General features: G+C 38.1%; 1 protein-coding gene and 1 long non-coding RNA gene across 4 annotated transcripts in view; one reads left to right on the forward strand and one right to left on the reverse strand.

The window, feature by feature from the left end:
* Positions 1-27,535, reverse strand: part of LOC136241622 (uncharacterized) — a 77,049-nt gene that overhangs the window by 9,528 nt on the left and 39,986 nt on the right. For all 3 annotated transcript variants that reach the window (XM_066032867.1, XM_066032866.1, XM_066032865.1), the window contains 4 exons: positions 10,360-10,555; positions 10,213-10,312; positions 9,303-9,409; positions 9,111-9,248 (listed from right to left, as the gene is read on the reverse strand). In XM_066032867.1, the coding sequence (XP_065888939.1) occupies positions 9,111-9,248; positions 9,303-9,409; positions 10,213-10,312; positions 10,360-10,555 (541 nt within the window). The remainder of the gene's footprint in view (positions 1-9,110; positions 9,249-9,302; positions 9,410-10,212; positions 10,313-10,359; positions 10,556-27,535) is intronic.
* LOC136241624 (uncharacterized) lies at positions 1,125-25,704 on the forward strand. The gene is made up of 4 exons (XR_010694360.1): positions 1,125-1,154; positions 1,282-1,330; positions 25,068-25,366; positions 25,426-25,704. It is a non-coding gene; the product is annotated as an uncharacterized lncRNA (long non-coding RNA).

The raw sequence follows: 27,535 nt of genomic DNA on the forward strand, positions 1-27,535 counted from the left end.
CTTGTCTAACGATGCACAGAAGATTATGCAGACTAATCTTCGTGCACTCAAGCTGATAATAATTGATGAGGTGTCAATGTTGTCCAACTTAAGTCTAGCTTACAGTACAGCTCAAAAATAACTTCACAGCACGCGCGTTTTGCGTGATTTCCACACGTGCGGAGTGAAGCACGCACACACAAGTTTGGCCTAGTGTACACGCATCGGAACGCGTGTCTTGTTGCACGCGTGAAACAGTTATTCACACGCACTATGCGTGCATATTTCTTGATACGCGTGTGGCCACACGAGCACACGTGGCGGGTTGCATTTAGTACGTGACACTGTGGCTACAGGAATTCATGGTTAACTTTCAGTTAGCATATACAGTACGAGTCTTGACGTAGCGTGGTTTACAGTAGTCGTTAACCTGTCCTAATTTTGCAGTAACTACTTTGTAATACTTTATTACGTTTGTACACTATACGTACTGTACACTGTAGCTACTGTACCTTACAAAGCACACCAAAGCATGAAGTATCCACTGAACTTATATACTGCACTCTGTAATAGCTAGCTACATATTAACAATGTTTGTATACTTTACAGGTAGCTACAGCCTCTATCCGGATCAGCATCAACCATGAGTAGCTAACCGCCGTTCCTAGCCCATCCTCCAGAACTGCAATTATAATATGTTGCTATTATTAACATTACAGTATCACATTTTGCTTCATAGGTAGGAAAAGAGAAAGCTATTCAAGTCTTAGAGGCCGTATCGTCAGCTATTAATACCTGAACAGGCTACTGATGTTGCATTTCAAAGCTGCCCAAACTATGACTGGATAATGCAATCCCCTACACTGCGAAGTGCTATATATCACTATAGCTATATTTATAATTGTCTTAGTAATCCATCCATGCAGTTATACTGATCTTACCTGCACTGACATACCTATCAGCGAGCAATAAATAGAAACGATCAAACTAACAACAATTAATCTAGCTGTTAAAATTAAGTTTCTAATAGGCACAGAATCCAAGAATTTAGTATAGCAGCCAGCTACAAGTCATATATAATACAACTCATTAACCTATTATTCCAACTGAAGCGATTCTAATAAATTCACTCGTTTATGTATGGAGTGTATTATTCCTTGTGTACCGCATGGCTAGTAAGTTTGTCATATATAGGATAGAAAGTTGTGCTGTGATAGGTTAGTTGTAGTATATTTATTAGTTTGTATAAAGAATTAAGGCTTATCTATTTTATTTCGTCTTTTTCCATTTTCTATTGATAAGCACCATTGCTGGGCGCTGTGAGCAGAATACTTCATTGAAGTTTTAACAGGTAAAGAATACATCATGCACAGTGTATAAAGTTTCCAATAATTATAACACGACAGCTCAGTAGTCCACGGCTTGCTTTGTAACTTCAGCACTTACACTAGAACATCTTCGAATTTAGCGGTACGTGCTTCAAAAGGCTTCGTAGTTATAGCTACTTCTGTTAATATACACCTGAAATGAAATGTTAAAGAAATATACATTAATAGTTTAGCAACATACCTCTGAATTTGTGAGTTTAGAACGTGAGTTTTTCCACTTCGCCGGCCGGGAAAGGGTGGGGGCTTCGCCGTACCTATCTTCGATAGAGCGGTTGTACAAATAATTACATTAGACACACTTTAAAAAACGTGTGGCAAGAATCCATTGCCACAATGCATGAAAATTGCGTATTCAATTCTACTGCCACAATGCAAGTACGGATAGCTTAGATACTACAGTGTTACATTCACCTATTATAAGGTATTAATATATTAGAAGGACGAGGGTCTGGTTTCTGGAATTACGATAAAATTCTACTTTTTGCTAGCACACTCACAAAGCCAGATGACTATTCACGTTTACCAATGTGTTAAAAGAGTTTTTCTGACACAATTATGAAGAAAGAAAGCCGTTTAGCCTTGCCATTTCAACTTACGGGTGGATCTGTTTCAAAAGTGCGTGGACGAATATACACTATTTTCGCCACGTAGCCACAAAGCAGACCGGCTATGCTCTCACTACTCTAGTATGTTAGTACCTGATAGCAGACGATTTTCAACACCGACGTAGTTTGGCTGTTAGTCACTCTACAATAACAGGAAAATGAAACACACAATTTTCCCAGTACCTGGCTGTACAAATCGGATACAAATGCAACACATTTTGCCACACGTTTCAGTTGAACGCCGCACCTGTGACGTCTGCTCTATAGCAAAGTAAACATAATGCAAAACCAGCATAGCATTCGTACATTAATATACTGTACAGTGTATGCACTTTCGTGGCGTAATTACAATTGTATATCCACCTTACTTTCTGTACGAAGGAATTGTAGTAGTGTGCACGCAGACAGCCAATTTGACAACCAACACGCGCACGCGTGATGTATATGGTGCACGAGCGTTGGAAAATCTACAGGCGTGCACTAGTCTGTGTCCTGCGTATTAACGCATGGCGTGTAACGTGTAATTTTATTCTCCACGCGTGCAATGTTAAGCTGCATGCGTTTTGGTGCTCAGTACCACACGTTTTTACTCCACGCGTGCATGAAGTTGTATTTGAGCTGTACTGTATATCCATTTGAGACTGCAGAAATATTTGGTGGAACAGAATGGTTCGGTAGAGTCAACATATTGTTTGTTGGCTATATATTGCAGCTACCTCCAGTGAATGACAATCCGGTATTCTCCAAGTTGACCAATACTCTTGTTGCTAACAAATTTGTTTGCGAGCACGCTGTTAACATCTGCAGCAGAAGACAGTTGTCTGTGATGAACTAATCATAAATGAACACCAGAAGAAGGATGGACAGTATGTACAGATTTTAGATGAAATTCACCTGGTGGGTAACTGGTGGGTATTGGATTGCTTGCTTTTCAAACAGCATTGATAAAACCATCCCTGAGGATGTACATGTAAAATCTATGTACGCACATTATACAGGAAACCATTTTGATGTGGTCACATCTATACGAAGAAGATAAGTATGGTATGCTTTAGTTTACTCACTTTTAATCTGTTTATATATCCTTTCTAGGTCGTTAATCATTGATGATTAATGTGTTTTCAACATATGTGACCTAGTGGAACATGTAACCAATTTGGTGAGGTGTTAGAAACACATTTGTGTCCTTATCCGTTGGATGTTCATCACATGTGTAATATATTTCTATGCAAAGCCGGTCACTCAACAACTACTGAGACAAGTAATCCCGTTCCGTCCATTGTTATTGAGACAAGAAACCACTCTAAATGGCGACTGCCATGGTAACATGGTTTTCTGTGTGGGTTTACAACTATTGTATGTGATACAGTATGTATAGTGCTGTATTGTAGCTTCTGTTGACCAACTAATCAGTCTCTATAAAATTTCAATACTCAGCCAGTGGTGAGACATGCAGTCTAGCTGGTAGTGCTGAACTTTGTGACAATCTACTCCACCAGTTGTAGGAGTGTGGCCTAACTGGGAGTAACCACACAAAACTGGATTGTTCTCAGGTGTGCACGGCCAGTGGTGGAACATGTGGCATAACTGGGAGCACTTGTATACCACATGTAAACGGTACTCGGCCAATGGTAGGAGTGTGGCCTAACTGGGAGCACTTATACGACATGAAAGGAGGACAAGCCTTGAGTGGCTTTTATTAGTTGGTCAACACAAGTTACAGGGTCAATTAGTGCACATTATTTGTGTGTGCTGTAAACGCGGGAGTGTGGAGGGAGTGTACTGACTACTAAAGTTATCATAAAGTATGTTATCAGCTTATGTGATAAAATGTTTGTTTATGGTGGTCTCTATGTTTAGAAGACATACCTTCTTCTGTTCACTGTATAGTGTGTTACAAATAGAGCTAAGCATTCACCAATTTTTAAAAGCTTTTGAACTGTTCTCAGGTGCAGTTCAGAGTGATCCCAGCTGCATAGACAGAAAGGGTGTGCAATTGTTGGGATCACCCATACATAAGCACGTCAAGTGACCTCTACTGCTAGTACATAAATTTAAAGTGGTTGGCTTAAAGTGCTAGCAGCATAATTGCATTGGAAAAAATAGAGGTCACAAAGACATGTGCAGAAGTATCAGCATTATCTGCATCACTGGAAGCAGAAGCCAGTTTTATGCCTACTGCTTCTTCTTCAACAGACAGAAGAACAACTTTTCCTTTCATCTTCTGATAGAAACGACAGTGATTTGAAACGTGGATCCAAGAAGCAGGCTTTATTGAGTAACAACATGAGATCTGGATCTGAGTAATGATCTTCCAGGTCAGACCTGACTAAATGCTTGATTTGTTTCATCACATTCGAATCATTTGGCTTCCCTATTATATGTATACTAAGCAATTTGTATAAAACAACCAAACTGCTGAAAATGAAACTCGTCTTTTTTCCCCATTACTTCAGTAATCTCTGCAATCGGTCGCATTGCTTCTACGAAAGCCTCCATGTTAGAAATCTCTGTGTCGGTAGGCATGAGGTCAGATCGGCGAATTTCTATCATTGTAGCCCACAATGGCTGTTGTTGCTGAAGACTCCGCTCAAGCATGTAGAAGGTGGAATTCCACCTAGTGCTCACATCCTAAAGACAATTAGACACTATCAATAAATAATACTATTATTTAAAGAAAATTTGTATTCACCTGTATTAATTTGTGTTCTTAGTGTTTTAGGTCTCTCTGCTTTTGACGCAGGACATTGGTGGACATAACAGAAGAATGAAAGTGGCCAACAAGCAAATTTTCCACGACTAATAGCCCTTGACATCACTGGAAAATTCAGGCTTTCAACACACTCAGTTGAAGAGTGTGACTAAAACAGCCAAGATGTTGCCATTCCAATCTGGCTATGGCAGCAGTGATATTGGAGGCATTATCTGTCACTGCAGCACTAATTTGTGTAGCTGGTAGATTCCAGTGAACCAGAACTTCTTTTAAATAATTAGCCAAATTGATTTCTGTGTGTTGTTCAACCATTTCCCTTGTTTCAAGGAGAAAACATTTTAGTTCCCATTCATTATTAACGTAATGTAGGGTTACACTAATGTAGCTGTGATTAGCTCTAGAGCTCCACCCATCTGACGTTACAGCATACCACTGTAAGCCATCACTCATCTGCTGGCAACCTTCTTCTTTCCCTTTTCATACAATTCAGGTAAGTAGTGTAAACTAAATGTTGTACTGTGTGGAGGTATGTATCAAGGTTCAAAAACCTTGAGCATGCGTAAAAATCCCTGATCATTTACTGTAGACATTGGATGGAGATACTTTGCCAAAAAGTAACATACGGAATTAGTTAAAGCCTTCCACCTTGATGAACTGTGAGGCAACGGAGTTAGCTTTTTGAAAGAATCCACAATCGAAGGCTGGTCTTTTGGAAGGAACAATGACTTTGCCTTTCCAGTTGTCTTTAATTGGTCTGCTATCTCACTATACACTGCTGAGTGACGACTCTGAAGGTGTACAATCATATTTGTTGTGTTACCTTTGTATGATAAAGCCTGCTTACAAAGTTTGCAATACACTTCCTTTCGAAGGCATTTGCCTTTCTGCATAAACTTCCTTGATCGAGCAGGAAATTCAAAATGGTTCCAAACAGGGCTCTTTGACTTTTCCAATGGCAAAAACTCCACACCAATAGTAGTACTTGAGCTAGCACTTGAGCTGCCACCATCACACTCCCCATCTGTGGTCGTTCCATCATCTTCATCTTCTTCAGTTAGTCCATTATCATCACTTTCCATACTAATTAAGTCTTCAGTGATGTCTTCGGTGAGTGAGCTGTCGACGAAATCTTCTATGTCTTTTACCACAACGTGCTCGGAAGCCATTGTTTACTTATTACGCATGCGTACACTATCGCAATATTGCATAATCTGGTTGTCGTAATCGAATTATATACAAGATTATCGATAATCGAATTATCGCACAGCTCTACCAATACTGCCAAGGCACTGTGAAGGTACAGCATTGTGGGGCTGATTTTCAGTTAATATTTTTTTGTGGAAAATACAACCTTTATGATCCCTACCATACAGTACAGTACTGTATGATAATATGCAGTAGCAGACTACCGTACCATAAACAATGAAAGTTTGGCAATACTTAAAGTTTGGTGAATCAGCATGCCAAGCAGGGGTTAATTGGTAGATAAAAGTTGGCAAATTTACCACACAACCAACAATGAACATTATACACTAGTTAATTGCAAAGTTTGGCAAACTTCCTTTGATTTGCTAAATCACAAAACTTTTTAGTTGTAAACGCCAAACACTACAAGATTATAAGTAAGGTTGTATGCTAGAGGAAATAATAAATGAGAACAGTAACTCGTTAAACACAGATTATCAATGACTCCATTACAAAAGGTGCATATTGTTACCAGCATATAGTATGTACGCATTGAGCTGGATCCTCAAAAATATTACAAATAACTCATGGATGACATTTCACACGATCTTGAAATTTGGCACATTTGTAGCACTAGTTGATCCGCTAAAAAAATTTCATTCAAATGCCCGACACAATATTTACACCAATCAACTTTAACCATACATTTCCTATGTGGAAGCCATAAAAGTACAGCACCCATTACAACCCTTTCCTGAACTTGTATTGGAGCCAAATCATATGTGTCTGTTGTTGACATATTTGCCGTCACCACTAATCATCTGGTTGTCTAAAATTTTCTTGAGCACTTTTTATTTTTAGCTATTTTTCAGGATCCAGCTTAACTTGTATATACCATAATTGTGTATCAAGACACACGGTAGTGTGTCGTGCGGCCCAAGAAGCCGGTGCGCAACACCTGTCAGTATATTGACAGGAAGAACGAAAATGCAATTTTCGCACCTCTGTAGCTCTGTGCTACCTTGATGAAACAAAACAATTTTTGTTGTGGACATGCCCGCCAACTTCAGTACTCCACATACCAAATTTTAGCAAAATCGATTCAAGCGTTCCCAAGATATGCGACTTCAAAAATAGGCTTAGTTTCTTTTTCTTCTTATTTTTCTTCCACTTTTTGCACACTTACAAAAACTGCTATAAAACGCGAATGCCATATCCGATCGCCTTAAAATTTGGCACAAAGAAGGGGGTATACCGGCACATCTTGGTACCAACTTTCGCTGGAATATGATAAACAGGCAAAGAGTTATTAGAGATTACTCTCGAAAAATAACACAAATATGTTGTCACGCTTACAGGGTAAACTGCTTATGGGAAGAAGCTGAAAATCAGTTAGTGAATAAGTTGTATAACTATTGAACCTCAAACCTTTTGTGGTTTGAAAGAAATCGAGCTAAAAACCAGGAAGATACAACGTAAAAACCATCAGTGTGTAACAATTATGCAATCGAGATTAGCTAATAAGAAAAAAAATACTTGCCAGGCCTACCAGAAAAACCGCTTGGGGTAATGCTTTGAAAATTGCTGTACAGATGGAGTAATCATCTTAGAAAGGCACTTCAATGGTGTAGAAGAATCAGACTTAAAGCCACGAAGTTATAACATGAAATCTAACTTGGTGTAGCAAGTGCAAGATCGAGATACTCTAATAGAGCAGTCATCCTAATAGAGCAGTCACCCTGAAGAGAATTGAAGAGATCAGCTAGAAACAAGTAACCTGTATAGAGATCAGTTACAAACAAATCACCCTGTAGAGAGTTCAGCTATAAACAATTCACCCTGTAGTTTAAAAAGCCTCAAAGCCGGCCATAGGTCGGCTTTGGGGTATACAAATACAAAAGAAGTGAAATCTAATCCAAAACAGCCAAGCTGTAAAAAAGAGTGTGGCCCTCAAAAGGCTATGGTGAAAAAAGATGTGAAATCCAAGGTGGCGGCCAAGAAATGGCTGTGATGGTAGGTTAATGGTAAAAATTTTAATAACGACAATTCAGGTGAATTTTGTGCCAAGACCAAGTGGCACCAAAATTCACCTGAATTGTCATTATTACAATTTTTACCATTAACCTACCATCACAGCCATTTCTTGGCCGCCACCTTGGATTTCACATTTATTTTCACCATAGCCTTTTTGAGGGCTGCACTCTTTTTTACAGCTTGGCTGTTTTGGATTAGATTACTTTACAGCCTATGAACTGCCTGCAATAGGCAGTGAGATGGTTAGATGCCTGCATAAAACTATTAATCTAAGATGCCTACAGGCCTGTACAGATCACCTAAATGTGCCACAAGCCTGTTATAAACACTCTCAAATTCTAAAAAAAATGTTACAAGCCTGTGAAAGAATTTCATAGTAATGTTAGATTTTGTGGATTATTTTCAGTTAGTGATTTTGTATGTTAGCAAACCTGTGACTTCCCTGAAATCAATACAACAGGTCTATGTTACATTTTAGACAGGAATCTGTGAAATGTTTAAGTGCTGCGGCAGGCGTAGAAATTTTGGGATATTTACTGTAAGTCTGGTACAGGCCTATAAACATTGCTGCATTTCAAATCCCACAATGAAACATGACAGTAAGGTTATAAATAAATACAAAATGAAACCTTTATTATAATAAGAAGATGGTGCATTGTGATGGCTAAATGGGCTATTAGCAACTAAACAATTACAGTAACCAGTGGCAACAGTAGTCATCATAGCGATAGAGTACATGCATGTACCAGACCTGCAAGAAACTGTTTTGCTGGATGTACTAGAGGACATGATTGTGACAGGCCTGTAAATCAATAGATTACAGTCTAACTGCCACATTACGATTGTCAACGTGTAGCAGACCTGTCTAAGTATCCTGCTACAGGAATGGTCCAGAGCAGTATATCTATAAGACAGTTACATGAATAGTAACAGGCAGGAGGCTGTTAAGGAGGACTAATAAGAGGTCTAATATTTTGTAAGGGTTGATAAGTGGGTGTAGAGTCACATACGTAAGTAGACAGACAGCAACATATTTTTCACACTGGCCACTTTTTCAGGCAGCGCCGTTTTCACAGTTCAAGCTGAATATGTAAATAGTAAGATGGTTATAGACATACAAACATAACAAAATGTACAGTACTGTTTGTAAGCATCATATAGAAGCAGACAACATTTACTAAATCCACTCAACACATGATCACTTACATCTACTACAATGCTGGTAGTATATAACAGCAGGGAATCTAGATCCAACTGAGAAGTCTCTGCATATGCAAATGGCCTTGATCGCAACTCCATACCAAGATTACGTATCTTATGACAAGCAACAGTTAATCTTGTAGCCTAAGGATGGTGACATACATACACAAGAAAGATAGATTCTGTTAACCAACGTACTTGTGTGACAATAAACAAAGCTAAGAATAGCCAAGACAAAACATTTAGCAATCCTATTATCACAGCAAGCAATTCATCTCCATCTGTACTCAACCAGCTTCTTACAGCTACATAGGTATAAGAAAAAATAGGACAGCACAATGTACTATGCATAGAGATCCAAAACCACAAAATGCCTAAAGTTGCGTATTTATCAAAGTAGCTAGAATGAATAAACTATAATACTGCAGCAAACTTTAACAAGTAGCCAGGACCATGGTGGAACTTGTGCAATGTTGAATCCAGAACAAGTCAGCTAACCTAGCCGACAGCTATAGTATAGTACACTGTACATGTAGTGGAGATCAACTTAAGACTTTACAAAATTTCCAATGTGAAGTAATGTACTAACATCTAACTTACTAAATTTGTGTACATGTAGAAATCTTAATTGTAAATGACGAAACTTTGGTACAACTTAAGTGTGGCAAATCAGCATGTGAAGCAGGTTGGAAGATGAAAGTCTGACATATTTACCATGCAGCCAATATTACAATGACAATCGGAAAATAAAGTTTTGCGAATTTTCTTTTTAGTCATGCCAAAGTTCCGTCATTTACAATTGTCATGTGTTGTCCACAATTATATCAACATACTGTAACTCTTGTGCTACTATGATCGCTTGACCAATACTTTTACACATACAGTTTGATTGAAATCATGCTGTCATGTTTCTTTATTTACCCACCATTGCATTTGCAATACTTCTTCAGTGTGTGAGCTGTGCCCCAGACCTCTGCATCCAATATTTAACAACATACTTATACTGTATGTGAATTCTGCTGCATACAGTACTAAAACACTTAATTTTCCCAGACTATGATGGTACAGTGTATGCATACTTGTTTTACTTTACAGTGATCTAACTTACAAAAAATGCTAGTCTGAATTAGTACATACAACAGGAGTGACATTTGTGATGCCACTTGTCCATTTAATACTTTCAAAAAGTCTTGTGTGACTTTGATTTCCTGTAAAATATATACAATATCACGTGTGTAGACAGCCCTGTTCATACCTTGATAACACGATCAACTTTTAAACAGTTATTACGTATTCTCGCAACAGTGACATTTACCAAGAAAGTAATTAGTTGACATTGTAAAGCATAATTTATTATAGCAGCAATATAGAACAAATCACTAATGGTAAAGCTAACAATAGATAGAGCAATGTACACATATCGGCTTCTTAGAAACTCTGGTTGTGGTGGCCTATATGAAAACAAAAAGGTGTGCATACATCATATGATAGTACTGTATAGTAGGGACCACAAAAGAGTAGGCATGGACCACAAAATAACATCACTCAAAAACCAGCTTCAATTTTCCCTGAAGACGATGTGGTAGTATTGATTAGGCAAAACTAAGTCCAAACAAGCCTTCAGATTGACCTGAAATGCTTTCAACAAGTTGCTACGGAATTAAATTATTTAACGGAATTTTCTAGTGACTGAGTGACTGAGTGACTGACTGACTGATGCCTTCAGATGACCTGCATACATGTCCCTGCCTGCATACATGTCCAGATTTGCCAACAAAAGTACTTTAGTTACTTGAAGTTATCCTAAGGTCCCAAGGTCAAACTACATGACTGTGGGATTATACACAGCTATCCCAAGGTCTGAAGGTCCAACTATATGACTGTGGGACAATTCTTTTAGTTGTCCTTAGGTCCCAAGGTCCAACTATACAACTGTGGGAACACTCTTAGTTTCTTGAAGTTGTTCTTAGTACCGAAGTACCAATGTTCAACTGAGTGATTATCCCAAAGTTATCCCAAGGTCCCAAGCTTGTTAGTTTCAAATCCCTTAGTCCTGAAGTCCCAAGGTTCAACTGAATGAGTGTGGGATTATCCCAAAGTTATCCCAAGGTCCCAAGCTTGTTAGCCTCAAATCCCTTAGTCCCAAAGTTCCAAGGTTCAACTGAATGAGTGTGGGATTATTCCAAAGTCATCCCAAGGTCCCAAGCTTGTTAGCTTCAAATCCCTTAGTCCTGAAGTCCCAAGGTTCAACTGAAGGAGTGTGAGATTATTCCCAAAGTTATCTCAAGGTCCTTATCAATTCTAAAGTTATCCCAAGGTCCCAAGCAAGCTTCCTATCAGCTGGGATACTGACCAGCTGATACGCTCATGAACAACCAGCTGATGTACTTGTGAACAACAAGGTAATGAATATGTTTCAATGTAATACTTGTATTGAACATCTTCATCCTTCACCTGGCTTGCTATCTGCAACTATTTTCCACCTGGCTTGCTAGCTTCAAATATTTTCCACCTGACTTAAAGGGGCAATGGGTCACAAATCTGTTTTGTTGCAAAGCCATTCAAGATTGCAGAAACATGTGATTATTTTGTGTACAATATAATCACATGTGTGTCAGCAGATAGGAGAGCAATCTTATAAACTATCCAGATTTTATTCTATCATGTATCAGCTTTGTTACAATATTAGACAACCCGGGTTGGGGGGGGGGGGGGACATTCCAAGCTACCTCACTTGGCTTACAATCATCATAAAAGGATAGATAATATAAAGACTACCACTTTAATGACACAGGTGATCCAAAACAATGACACTAATAATTGTTTATGGTTACATCATAAACTTGAACGGCTTCACATACAAACAATTCAAGATGCATTGCCCCTTTAACCATTACTAGTGCATTACATAAGCCCTTAAAATTGACATAATCGTTCACTTTTTGATAAAGCACCAATTTTTTTACAGAGTATATGGAGTGTCCACCAAGTGTTTTAAGAAGGGAAGGCACAGAAAAAGTCCTCAAGAACACCCCTTTTTGCACCCTGACAAGAAAAATATTTGTTCACTATTAAAAATCAATCATGTTTCTATCAAGTTAACTGCTGGGCCTAGTATCATAGTAGTACAAAGCATACAGCTGGAACATAATAGCCTATTAGTAATCTATAAAAAAAAACAAATAGTTTTCTCACCTAGGCAGTAAACAAAATCACTAAAATTTCCATTTGCAGTGATTGTGTTAAAGGTTTGGACCTTCAATGCTGACAATCGTGTATAGCAGGGGCGGTGGAGAAGGGGGGGGGGGGTCCTGTGAAGTTGTATATGGAGGGGCTTAGCCCCCTTAAAATTTCCCTAGCTGCATTGACAGTACTTGGAACAGTACACCTATATTAGCACATCTAGCTGCCCTATCTGATATTAACATTAAGGCTAGACTCGAATCTTTAGCTACACAGACGCTTACCAGCAATATACTGGGCAGTCTCACTCTGGACTTCACGAGTGGTTCAGACACTATTCATCTTAATTAACTGGAACCCACAATCAATAGTAAAACGTGATGCGTACCACATGTTGCACGTGTCGACTGTACAGGAATTGAATGGCAGCTAAAAAGCAAATGCCTTTCTACCAAAAAGGCCTAGAGTGGGAAACAGTCAATCTTGTCAAGGTGGTGTCGAAACAACCATAGCAACAGGCAGTAGAGAACTGGACACCACAGACCAAACACTACCTGCAGTGCTTACTGAAACTGATGATCATCAAACAGAAATTAGGGCAGAAAGGTTTGAAATTGTTTGTTTAATATTATTTAGTGATACTGAGTTGATGGATACTGGTAATGACAATTGTGCTAGCCCAGAGGAATCAAATGATGATCATTGCGAAGCAGTTTGCTGTGCAGAAAGAGAAACCTCACCAGCCACAGCTTGATTATTCTAGTCTGTCTAAGAAAAAGCAAGGAATTCTTTGTTGTAGTTTTCAACCATCTTGGTTTTCTTCCTTCAAATGGTTGAACTATTGTTTAACACGCAATAAGATTTTCTGTTTCTATTGCTATACCGCTACTAAGCAGCAATTGGTAACATTTAGCAAGAAAAACAGTGAAGCATTTGTCTCGGTAGGATTTGATAATTGGAAAAAAGCATACAGAGCATGAATCAAGTCAAATGCATAGGGAGTCACAAATGAAACTTCACGCATTTAAACAAACTTCAGTTGCTGTGCAATTATCAAGCCAAAAAGCAAATGAACAGAAGAACAGAGAAATGCTTTGCATTGTATTGAATTCATTGAAATACTTGGGTTTGGCAATTAGAGGCCACGATGATGAAAGTGGCAATCTAAGACAACTATTATCTGCTGAAGATTACTTTCGGCAGCAATACTTTGAAGCATTTGATTTACTCTTAAATGAAATCTTAAACCAACTTTTTTGATCGTACAGGAAATGGAAAAACTATTGATAGATTCATGCAATGGTAAAACACCCACTATATCCACAATTTTGAGTGCTTATATAGTAACTCCTTAGATATACCTAAGCTTAAAGTTCAATTGCCTTTGCTAACTGATGTCCTCAAAACAGGAAATATTGAACACAAAATGGGAATTAAAACAATGACAAGTATTAGCACCGTGTGTCAATTATTTGAAACCTGCAAATTTCCAAAGATCATGCTTGAGGAAGTGCATAATCCGTTGAAACTCTACCTCTGCATTCCAGTGTCATCTGCTACAGCAGAAAGAACATTTTCAGCTCTATGAAGAGTTAAGTCTTATTTACGATCCACTATGACACAAGAAAGGTTAAATCATTTAATACTGTTGAATATTCACAAGGATTTACTTGATGAAATAAGTATAGAACATATTGCAAAAGACTTTGTTTCTAAGAATGACACTAGAAGGAACTACTTTGGTAAAATTTTAAACTGCTATATTGATTCTCGTCTTGTAGCTTTGTACTTCAAGTGGTAGCTATTTTTTAATTAAAGTTTATAGTCTGCAACTTTACAGTTTTACAACTATTATTATTCTTTGGAAAGGCCACCAGATTCAATCTCAGAGCATAAAAATTTTCTAAAATTTCCTAGGGGAGCATGCCCCCAGACCCCCCCTAGGTTGGCATGCTGGAGTGCTTTGCACACTAATTAGTATTTCCCACCTCCAAACAATTTGGCATACAGTTGTATATAAAGATTTAATAAAAGCCTTGGTATTGCATCATAGTTATACTCTGATTGTGAAGCCCACCCCCCCCCCCCCCCCCCCCCTAAAAAAGTTGCTTCCTCCGCCCCTGGTGTATAGTACTATGTACAAGGATCATCTTGATGTGTATCATTTCTTTATTGAAAGGGTATAACAAAAGCTATTTAATGCTAAAGTTTTAATAGGTCACAGGTGGATATCTCAACAGAAAACCATGGACTACAGCAGTTCAATTATCAAGCACAGAGCTTGAACAAAAGATCCCTCGTCCTTATACTGGGCACCATATGAAAGGTAATTAAATTTCTAGTTTAATGAAGGCAGTTGCAAGTTGTTTCAACATCTTGTTCTCAAGTTACAGCGTTTTTAATCCAGTGTAATATAGCATAAGCAAGAAAAGCACATGGATGAGTATTAAGGTATTTCTTAGTGCTCAAAATCTCACTTCATCAGAACCCAGTTCCTTTATGCTTATTTTGAACATTATCATAGCACTAAGAAATTGAACTGCTATAGTTCACGGTTTTCTGTTGAGATATTCACCTGTGACCTATTAAAACTTTAGCATTAAATAACTTTTGTTATACCCCTTCAATAAAGAAACAATACACATTAGGATGATCCTTGTACATAGTACTACACAATCATCAGCATTGAAGGTCCAAAACTTTAACACAATCCCTACAAATGGAAATTTTAGTGATTTTGTTTACTGCCTAGGTGAGAAAACTATTTATTCTTTTATAGATTACTAATAGGCTATTATGTTCCAGCTGTATGCTTTGTACTACTATGAAACTAGGCCCAGCAGTTAACTTGATAGAAACATGATTGATTTTTAATAGTAACAAATAGTTTTCTTGTCAGGGTGCACAAAGGGGTGTTCCTGAGGACTTTTTCTGTGCCTCCCCTTCTTAAAACACTTAGTGGACGCTCCATATACTCTGTAAAAAAATTGGTGCTTTATCAAAAAGTGAATGAATATTTGGCTTAGGCGCTGGACTATACTCTAATGTGAGTCTGTGTAATAAACAAGAAGACGCATTCAACAATGTGTAACTATCTCCTGTATGTTGTTTTACACTGTGATTACTGTGCCAACAAAATTAGTGCCAATGCCATACCACTGATATATTGGCACATCATCAGTGGTTTCTAGCTATAACAGAGTCTATTGTGCCATAATGGCTTGATGGGGATCGTTTGCCAATTGTACCTTCACCACGTCACTTGTTGTGCATAGCCTCACTTCACTGCTGACTCATCTTCAGAAACATGCCGCACATACAATCCAAACTTTCAATATACCTAACTTAACTTGGTTTTTGCATAAGTTGCATTTTAACATTGTGGCTTTCTGATGCCAGTTTAACTCTCTTGCCTGCGTCCATATGCATATGTATCATTTCCATTGGTACACACACTGCTCTGATTGAGTGCTGGTTATGGCACTGTTCATTGTTCATACTTTACCAATGGGTAGGTTGCAATGTTAGTGTATGTACTTGGTTGTTTGTGACCTGGTCCTAGTACATAAAATAATAATAATAAAAATTTGGTATTTGGATAAAAATCAGTTCAAGCTACTTAGCATGATAAGGTCGCTCATCTGAACTAATGTACTAATAAATGTACTAAAATTTGAAGTCTTCTTTTTGTAAGAGCATTCGAATGCATAATTAAAACATTCTAATGCTGTTAGCAGGTTCAATACAAAGGACTGCAAGAGGTATAGAGATACGATTTGGTTATCTTCTCTAGACGTGCCATGATTGTGTCATTAATACTAGAATTAATACTAGAATTGAGACTAGTCTCATGTAGCCAGACAGCTTTTTTATTTTGTGTGAGTAATGGGAAAACTTTTTTCTAGTCACTCACACAAAACATAAAAAGCAGTCTGGCTATGTGAGACCAGGTTCCACCTGCTTCATAGAGTATCCCAGCTGTAATTACATCACGTGTATAATTAATTTATCATATTATGATTCTACCATACTGTATAGTAAGGATTATGAAGGTTTTGTCTCTGATATCCAAAATATAACTCCAAAACCAATCTCACCTTTCCTTTATCAACACTTGGCGGTATTGATTAAGGCCTTTTGAGCAGACTTAAATCTTAGTTTTAAATTTTCTGAATTTTCTACTATCTGGCTTACTAACTACAGTGGAACCTCTCTTATCCGGGCCGTCTGCTACATACTACTGTCTGTATCTCAGAAATGTCCGTAACTAAGAATTGCATGCTATTATGCTAAAGTAACCAACTTAAATACAAGTAGTGTTGTTATTGCTATCAGTTAGTGCTAAGCAGTTTAGTGGGCAGAGAAGGAAGGCACTACAGAGCATTCATGGTCACTCCCCTGGGCTGTAAAAATGCATTATCACCTAGCAACCAACTGGTAGTTATTATTAGTAGAATAAACAAGCCACCAAACAGGTAAACAGCAACCTCCTTGTGCTTTCATCTAAACCAAACTTCATTATGGTCAATAAACTACAAGCCACATGACCAATTAGGGCTGTCTGGACAATGGAGGTGCCTGGATAATAGAGGTCCAGATAAGGGAGGTTCCACTGTAGCTTGATAATTAACTAACTGATTCCTCTAGCTAAGCATAACTTTTCACTACAGCCTTGATATCTTTATTGGTTGACAATGCTTTGGCCAGTGACATACATATCTGCAGCAACTACCGTGCTTGCACCATGGTTTATGTTTGTCCTCCTTTTTAATTGTGTCCCATTCCTTTATTGATTCATAGTGAATGCATGCTGGTTTCAGTTCAGCTGGCTGTCACAAGAATTGTCTATAATTTCCCTAGTAACTAAATTGATGGCAGAGGTGCTTCTCTTGTTGTTCTTTTGCTTGTACCACTATATAATGATGAGTAGAGCAATGAAGCACAGTGGCCATTTTTCTCAGTAAGCGGTAGCTAAAGCACATGTTTAGTCACAATTTCCACATTAGCTGGACAAATTGCAATGGCGCTTCCCATACTGTTCTTGATTTTTCCTTACACTTGTTAGTTTGACAATGGGTGTATATAGCCACATAGTCTAACAATGCAGCAGCCCAGTTCTTTCTGAACCATGCCCTTTTGTTGGAACTGTGCATTACTATTTGTAGCCATTTGTGGGATTACAGCCGTTTATCATTAAGGTGTATTAAAGCAATACATATCACATGATGTGCCACAGGTTGGGTTTTTAATGGCAGATTTTTTAAAATATTTGACAAATCAAGTAAATTTGTCAAACTTTTAATCTAAAAGTGAGTGTGGTTAGATTAGTAATTAGTGATTTTCAACAGCATACAAATTTAACATGATTTCTGTCAAATCGTCCTGCCATACGGAACTTCTAAGCACCACATAACCCTTCTGTGTTTTGTGCTCTTTTTGTACTGTGCATGCACAATACTGGGACTATAACTGTGAATACATTTTTGGTTATCTAGTGAGTAACATGTATATACTGCTATAATGCTAGCAACAATAAAGCACAGTTTCCTATGTGCTCTAGTGCAGGCTAATAGCCTGTGGTGCTCACACCAGTATGACTAATCACCCAGATGATAGCCCTCGCCAATCTGAGTGGTCAATCACCCTGGCCAATGCGAGTGATACCACTGGATTGCTTTTATATAGACATACCTAAATGCTTTTGATGATGGGTGGGAGAAGGTAATATTGGTGTTATGTTTGTTCATGTAAACGAACAAATCCTTGAGATATCGGGGAGATGCTTCACCATGTGTCACAATAGAAATGATTGTGGATTGTGACCAAACTATAGTGAACTATGCATGAGTTATTTTGTTTAACTAGTCTGTGTGTGTTCAGGCTGCTAATAATCACGTGTTAATTATGAGTCCTAGTGTATGGTGAAAAAGTGTATTAAAGAAAGTTCAAAGTGTAAGGTGTATATATGTATAGTGCATGGTGAAAAAGTGTATTAAAGAAAGTTCAAAGTGTAAGGTGTATATATATATATATATATATATATAGTGCATGGTGAAACTATAAGTGCATAGTTTTAGTTAGCAATAACCGCACCTCGGTTGGACTATGGTACTACCACTGCACAAGGCTAGAAAGTGTAAAGAAACTAGTGTATAGTGTATGCTGAAACTTTCAACTAGAAAGTAGGGCTGAGTGATACTACCGTTTTAGCGATATATCGCGATGTTTTTGAAAGTATCGATATCGCAATATTTTGTTATTAATTATCGTGATACCATGCCTGTACATTACTGTCATTATTTAAAAATCCATTTGTTATGCAGTATTTGGCTAAGAATGATAAAGTCCACCCATCTGGTTTCCCCTGCAGAGAGGTGTGAACACCATAACAACCTCAAAGCATGTGTCACAATAACTGTTACTGTAAACAAGGATGATGGTGACTAGTTTGCTATCGCCTATAAGGACTTCCTGCAGGAATGCTGAGCAATACATTATGTGGCACCAGCTATGATTGACTTATTTGTAAGTATCGTGAATAGTGGCTTTAGTATCGATCATGATACTAATATGGCAGTATCACTCAGCCCTACTAGAAAGTTCCATAAATCATTTAAAGCATTGCCTTGCTTGTGCTATATGAAAAATAAAACACTTGGTGCTTGGCTTCAATGTTAATAAAGCACTCAACTTTGCCCTTTGCTTTATTAGCATCTCGGTGCAATGCCTCATACCATATAATATAAATAATAGTTATATGGGCACTATATGAAATTTATAAACCGGAAGGTCTGGGATGTAGCGCACGAGCGAAGCAATGGTGATACTAAGGGCCTAAGGGTTTATAAATTTCATAGACTCCAGATTGTGCCTGTATAACTGCTTTAGACTCTATTTCACATTACACTCAGATTACTTACCTCATCCACAGCTTTTTCTACTGTAGGCTCAGCAAGAGTGGCTGGTTTTCTTGCAATAACACTAGCGCCATGGAAACTATGCATCCTCATGTGACAAATTAATAGCGCTTGTTAAATCACTTCATGTGAACAATGCAAAGCAATTGGATAAACCTAGATTTTGAGCATGTGTTATATTGTGTGAAGGCATGGAGTATATTAGAAAAAAGGTGGAGTATATGAGACTTATTTCCCACTCAAAACAGCCTAAATAGAGTCTAAGCCTATATAGTAGCTGCATGTCCTATCATGAACCACGATAGTGGGTTCATAATAGGGATCGCCCATGTTTTTTGCAAAAATCCTAATAGAATGCACACCTAAAAACCACCTTGAAAAGCATCCTCAACTCAAAACAACCCTCTGGTGGTTCTTTGCAATGAGTATAGGTCCACTAGTAAGTATCAAGTGAAAAGGAAACAGTATGTGTATTTCAGACATAACTGAAATATGTCTGTTTGTTCATATTATTATTATTATTATTATTCATAATATTATTATTATTCTTTCACAGGCATAGCGAAGTTTACAAGGAGAATCCTGGGATAAAAAGTAACAAGGCTTGCTGAATGGATCATTGTGCGTGTCCATGACCTATTTTTGATTTCGTTTTTTTTCGGATGGAAACAGGCCAAACCAGGTCGTTTCTTCTTGCCAAACACCATTACACTCGAAAATCCATACAAGATCGCACTTGAGTTAGGTTTTTTGATGTGCGCTGCTTGTGGCTAATAGAATCTGTCTTTATTAAACTCAGTATAGGCCAGGAAGCTTAATCTGGGCTGATGACTTTGTTCCAAGGTGGTTTTTTTCACTCCGTGATTATTGTATGTGGGCTACATTAAATACTACAATATTATTATATTACATATTATATAATAGTATATAATAATAATATAATAAATATATATAATATATAATATAATATATTATATAAATACTACAATATTATTATACTAGATTTAATACTACAATAGAGCAGTCATGTAAATACTCTAATAATGCAGTCAAGTGTATAACAACAATCCTTGCACTGAATTTGACAGCTATTAAAGGCACCAGTAATGTAAATTGTAGCTCATATTGGGAGACTCTCAGTCTGTATGCACATTGCAATTTGATCAGTTTCATGTTTGTACTGAAACATTGACGGCATTACTATGCAGAATGCAAAAGTACACTATTCACAACAGTCTTCATTATCATTCAAAGAAATCCATGTTAATTTGTACACATGATATTGTAGTCAATAGAGTGAGAAGATATTGCTGAGGAGAAGATGTGTTCCAACAACTTGCAGCAAACACTAGTCAATGATATAGGTCTATAGTTCGATGGATTAGTACTCGGGCCTTTCTTGTATACTGGTGTTACATATGCCCTATTCCAGTCTGAAGGGAGTTCACCCTGATGTATAACGTAGTCAAGTGTATAACAACAATCCTTGCACTGAATTTGACAGCTATTAAAGGCACCAGTAATGTAAATTGTAGCTCATATTAGGAGACTCTCAGTCTGTATGCACATTGCAATTTGATCAGTTTCATGTGTGTACTGAAATGTTGACGGTGTTACTATGCAGAATGCAAAACTACACAATTCACAACAGTCTTCTTCATAATCCATTACTGAATTAATAAAAAGTACACAAACTAGATGAATAAAAAATTGGAAATTTTAAAATAGGAATAGGGATCGCTGAAAAAATCCACAAAACAAGAAGGGATTGCTGGGGTGGTAACGTAAACCACAAATCCCTATTTTGACTCTCTGTCATAAATCTTTACTTACATGCTCTGTCATTTTGAAATGAGTCAAAATAGGGATTTGTGGTTACATTACCACCCCAGCGATCCCTTCTTGTTTTGTGGCTTTTTTCAGCGATCCCTATTCCTATTTTAAAATTTACAATTTTTTATTCATCTAGAAAAATACTTTTAAGGATAAAATAGTTTGGTGAAACTTACTATTAAAAAAATTGGCAAAACAACTTTGGCAAATGGGACTTAACTTCTTTTCATCATCCATGATCAAACATACAATTGAAAGTATACCACATGCAAGTATACAGTAAGTTTGTTTGCTAGTTCTTGTGATGCTGAGAACTATGTTTAGTTTTTCATTAATGAACTCTTGTGGGGCTATGAACCTTGCGGATATTGAATGGACTTGGTGAAATGTTGACACCTCGCATGGTACATTGATACTCACACTGCTGCTATTAAAAAGAATATTTCCAGGATCTTATCTCTTGACGGAACTTGCTATAATATTTCAGCGAGAAGAATCAATTTTATTATGTGGACTCACTCAGTGTGCTCATTGTTGAAATATTGCCAGATAATGTGTACATAATGGACAACATCAGTGGGTCTCCAAATTGGTATAACATAAATACACACTGCTGTGAAAAGGTCCAGTTAAGTACCATGTAGGTATTGTTTCATGGTGGGGATACCAACCAATCATTGATGAGAAGTGATCCAACTCTAGGAAATAATATACCCTGATACTTTTGGTGTATACCAGTATGGTTCAGAATATAAAAGTAGTCCTGCGGGTACATTACTGCCAATAACATGTGCTTTGATGTGTAAGGTCTGTAAGCTTTTTCTGACTACATGAACTAGTGGCTATTTGTCATGAATGTACCGTAATGTAATCTCCAGAACCACAACCTTCTCCTCATTATTCTTTTCAATGCACAGTGCCTCACTTATTGATAGCCAGTTTCAGAGCTACTAATCAACTATATCTGTTAGCTATTTGCTTTTTGTAAAAACATACATAGATGTGCATGAAGCTGTACTCTTTGTACTATCTTGCATGCTGATGACTTGGTGACTTGCTAAATGCTTTCTTTTTGGACTGTGTGTTTTGCTTGGGTCCAGTTATCACCTGGCTTTTTAGCTCACGCATGCATAAGACACATTGTAGATGGGTCTACATTCCTTGGCATAGCCATGCTCTAATGATCGTGTTTATAACAGATCCAGAACCTTTGTAACTGGTGAGCTGTTGTACAACCACATACTGTGCAAGCTTATTCTGACAATGTAGGCCCAGCTTGGATGGTGAGCTGTCAGAGACAATCATTATTTTGAAATGTTCTGACATTATGTAGGCCATAGTAAAAGTTGGCCTGACATATTATCACAATGCTCAGACATGTGAAGGAAGGTGTATATGCATGCAAAACATAGGGGGTCTGTGGGCATCCCCCTACCCCTGGGAAATTTGCTTGAAGATTGAATTTTAGGCATACTATTAATAATAATTGCAGTGAGTATTTTGTTCGTAATTAAGCAAAAAAATATGCAATGTATACTGTATATGATCAATAATAGGTGAATACACTATGTAGTGCATAATTATGCTAAATTCTACGCAGCTACACAAGCTATGTGAGTTCAAGGGCAATTGTATTAATGGACTGCCATAAAGCTCAATTAGTCTTACGTGTCTGGTGACAGCTTGATCTGGTGACAGCTTGACCTTGCCAGGTCAAGCTTGATCTGGTGACAGCTTGACCTTGCCTATGTAATATGCAGGGCCAGTATTTGGTTTATGACTGGCGAGCTATTGTCCATCAGTTTGATCTGAACTGCATATTGTTATGTCCTGTGACCAGTCAAATTCAGGACTGGACTCTATTACAGTACAACAGACTGGACTAATTGCCTAGCCCTCTTAGTGATGGACTGGAACAATTATCAACTATGCCAACTCTATGGTTGGCTGATTCAGTTATCAGGCTAGCTGAGTGGTGGACTGAATCACAACTGCATGAGTGGCAGACTGCACTATAATTGCCATACTAACTGAATTGTCAAGCCGGACTGAATTGCTGACAAGGAGTGGCACTACATTAATTGCCTTACCAACTGAGTGGTAGACTAAACCAAATGTCAGGGTATATAGACTGAATCAATTATTAAGCCAACTAAGTAATAGCAAGAGTTTGTAGTATTATTTGTAGTATGGTGCGTGGGAAGATGAAAGGCTGCCGCCAGTGTTATAAATCAGATGTAAACTGGTTTATAAATAATTGTAGCATGGCTAAGTACCTCCTTTTGGCCACACAGTTTGGTCACTAATTAGTTCGAAGACTTCAAACGAAACCAAACACCAGACCTACACAGGAAGTCACTAGTACATCAAGGAAGTAAATCGGTCTGGAACGAATGAACACACAACACTACACCCGTCTGAATGAATGGGAAGCAGTACAACTGCTCGGCTGAGCTGGTATCTGTATACCACATGCTCATTCGCCAATAAAGTAAGCTAACAAAGACTATTATGACACTGCACCACTCAACAATGAATATCAGACACTTCAGTAATACTGTCTAAATGATGCAGAAGCAGTACAATCAGGCTGGAGTATTAAATTGGCATTGATGATGGCACCTCGCACTTGTACATAACCGAAATGTGCTACCAATGAATAAACTAGTTAACAATGAATTAACTAACCATCAAGACAGTAATTAATGAGTAAAATTGTTCCTTGTACACAGCGTTCAGTGGTAGCCAATATTAGCCTTGCATTCTTGTTCCTTCCATGTTAAAAATGGGCACCTTTGATGTACGCGCGCCCCATACCACAAATCAATTAGAACACACCCATTCAGTTTGTATCTGATTTGTAAACACTCCACCCTCAGGCCTGTAGCCCTTGGGGATCATGTTTACAAATCAGATACAAACCTCATGGGTGTATTACAACTATTATTTGTATAGGGAGGCAAATACCCATACAAATACTATGAACTCTTGGTGACAGCATACGTAGATATCTACTGTGAAGACTGTTCTAATCAATGATGTCCTGAATCAATTGTCAAGTGGAGGACTTAGGGCCTAGGAAATCTGACAAAGTTATGGGTAGACGGTGAGCCCTACTCTTACCTCACTTGTGTAATTAAACAACTGCTTCCTCCCAGCAGAGAACTGGTTTCCTTAAACTTTAGGGGACTCCAGCTATCCAGACAACTCCAGGCTATCAACTGAACTCCAGGCTATCAACTGAACTCCAGGGTATCATTAATGGACTGTAATAACACAATTAGAGCTTTCAGCTTTCCCAATAGAAGGCAAGAGTTTGAGACAATCGACAAAAAACTGAGTCGTTTGATGCTGAAGCTCTCTCAATTATTGAAAATGGTCAATGAAAGAATTTACTCTTGATAATACTAGTAATAATACCGTAGGAATAATATTCTAGCTGGAAACTGATATTCAAAACAAAGGCACCAAAATATACAACCACCTCCACTAAGCAAATAAAGAGGTTGACTATTATCACGTGAGCCTGACTATGATAGCAGAGAGGCTTTAAATATTGAGTGGCACATATATATTTGAGGTCAAACACACTGTCATGTACCTATCCCAGCGTAAAATTTGAAACTATGTGTAAAACAATGTGAGATAAAGACAAAATAGTGAAGTTTTAGTGCAAAAATGGTTGTAAAAGTGCTAATCTGTTGTGGCACTATATCAAACAAAAATAAATTGTCAATCATCAGGAGTGCAATTTATGTGGAAAGTTTTATATTTGTATCACAAAGTGCACAAAATACACATTTTTTTGTACTACATACGTATGCTCAACTTGTAGTACTGTCACTGAAAAACAGGTGTCATGTGTGTTTAGTAGATTAGGAAAATAGTGCTTGGTATTTTCATGTATATATAGCTACAGGGGTGTACGTACATATATTGCATTCCATATTTGCAGTAAACAGGAAAACTGTTAATGTTGTAAGTGCAAGTTCTTGCAAAGGACTAAGTTTAACTTTCTTATTCTTATTAGGTAGATATTATCTGAAGTTGTTGCACTCTGCAAAACATGTATAGTAATGGGTAAACGTCTCACTGGGTAAGGGATTTTGTTGACACAGAGCCATAAAAAAAACAAGTGGAGTTATACTCACCATGAGAAAAGCAAGATCTACTTCACAAGGAGTGCACGGTGGCAATGAAACATTACGTTATTCAAAACAGTGCAGCCTACTGCTTGAGCATTTGAAGCTACTTTGCTAAAAATTATGGGATAATTGAAACAGTGACTGTAACTCCTTTGGTAGCAGTGTTCACCAACATCCCAAAATGGTAATAATTTCACCAGAAAGATAGCATAGTACAGCCTTAGATTATGTTTATATTTGCAGGACAACTGGGGTTGCATCCAACCATGTCACCAGTAATTTTCTTATTGAAGATCTTGTGGTAGATCAAAGGTCAAAATTCGACACTGCTTGGAAGAAAGAGGACCCAAGTGAACAATACTTGGCCAGACATTTGCCCATAATCATGCACATTTGCAGAATATTGTGACTCTAGATACCATCTATTAAGTAAAATAATTCTTTGACAGTACCCATTACTACTTGTTGAGTACAACAATGCTATATAGAAGCTTCAGGCTACACCTACATAACACAATTATAAACCACATTTTTACTGTAGTGCAAATATATTATGGCTCAGTTTTAAAAACTGGAACAATTACGCCTATAACGTTTTATGGTGAATCAAATATCAGAACAGCAAGCTAAACATCTTGCAGTGGCACACTGTTTATTTGATGAATATGTTGATGTTTTCATTGCATATCCTACTGATAGATTAAGGTATCACAAATTTCAGGCTACAATGAACTTATGGACTTCTCGCCTAGGGAAACCTATTAGGATACATAAATCCTTTATGCTCTCCCAAATACTAAAATTTTCATCAATTTCTGTAGGGCTGTGCAGTACAGCTAGAGCTTGCCTGATATGTATGTATATGTAGCCCTCACTATGCCTGGCAGATGAGCTAGCCAACAAATCTTGTCAGGTCTCATATAACGACACGGTGTAAACCTTGCCATAAGAGGGCATTCTTCCTCCTTCTGTATAACTTTTCACTCTACCAGGGAAGCCATGCTGAGTTAACCTTAAATCCCTGGAACTGCTTTTCTTGTTGGGAAATCAGTTGCAACTTCCTTAAGATTTGTCAACAGTTACTTTTTAAGCGAAAGGGATAGGGATAGCCTGATTCCCTTAGATTTCCCTGTACTTAGGGAATTAAAGCCACCAAGCTTGGGACCTCAGTATTACTTTGGGATAATCCTACACTTCTTTAGTTGAAATAAATTTGAAGCTAACAAGCTTTGGACCTTGGGGATAATCCCACACTCTTTCAGTTAACCTTGGGACTTTGGGACTAAGGGATTTGAAATTGGCAAGCTCGGGACCGTGGGATAACTTTGGGTTAATCCCACACTCCTTCAGTTGAACCTTGGGACTTTGGAACTAAGAAATCTGAAGCTAGCAAGCTTGGGACTTTGGGATAACTTTGGGATAATCCCATACTCTTTCAATTGAACCTTGGGACTTCGGGACTAAGGGATTTGAAGCTAGCAAGCTTGGGACCTTGGGATAACTTTGGGATAATCCCACACTCATTCAGATGAACCTTGGGACTTCGGGACTAATGGATTTGAAGCTAGCAAGCTTGAAACCTTGGAATAACTTTGCCGCACTCATTCAGTTGAACCTTGGGACTTCAGGACTAAGGGATTTGAAGCTAACAAGTGTGGGACTTTGGGATAACTTTCGGATAATCCCACACTCCTTCAGTTGAACCTTGGTACTTTGGGATTAAGGGATTAAAAGCTAGCAAGTATGGGACCTTGGGATAACTTTGGGATAATCCCACACTCATTCAGATGAACCTTGGGACTTTGGGACTAAGGGATTTGAAGCTAGCAAGTGTGGGACCTTGGGATAACTTTGGGATGATCCCACACTCATTCAGTTGAACCTTGGGACTTCAGGACTAAGGGATTTGAAGCTAGCAAGCTTGGGACCTTGGGATAACTTTGGGATAATCCCACACTCATTCAGTTGAACCTTGGGACTTCGGGACTAAGGGATTAGAAGCTAGCAAGCTTGGGACCTTGGGATAACTTTGGGATAATCCCACACTCATCCAGTTGAACCTTGGGACTTTGGGACTAAGGGATTTGAAGCTAGCAAGTATGGGACCTTGGGATAACTTTGGGATAATCCCACACTCATTCAGTTGAACCTTGGGACTTTGGGACTAAGGGATTTGAAGCTAGCAAGTGTGGGACCTTGGGATAACTTTGGGATAATCCCACAACCATTCAGTTGAGCCTTGGGACTTCGGGACTAAGGGATTTGAAGCTAGCATGCTTGGGACCTTGAGATACCTTTGGAATAATCTTACACTCCTTCAGTTGAACCTTGGGACTAAGGGATTTGAAGCCAG

This window comes from Dysidea avara, chromosome 12 (assembly GCF_963678975.1).
Source record: "Dysidea avara chromosome 12, odDysAvar1.4, whole genome shotgun sequence".
Lineage (NCBI taxonomy): Eukaryota > Metazoa > Porifera > Demospongiae > Dictyoceratida > Dysideidae > Dysidea > Dysidea avara.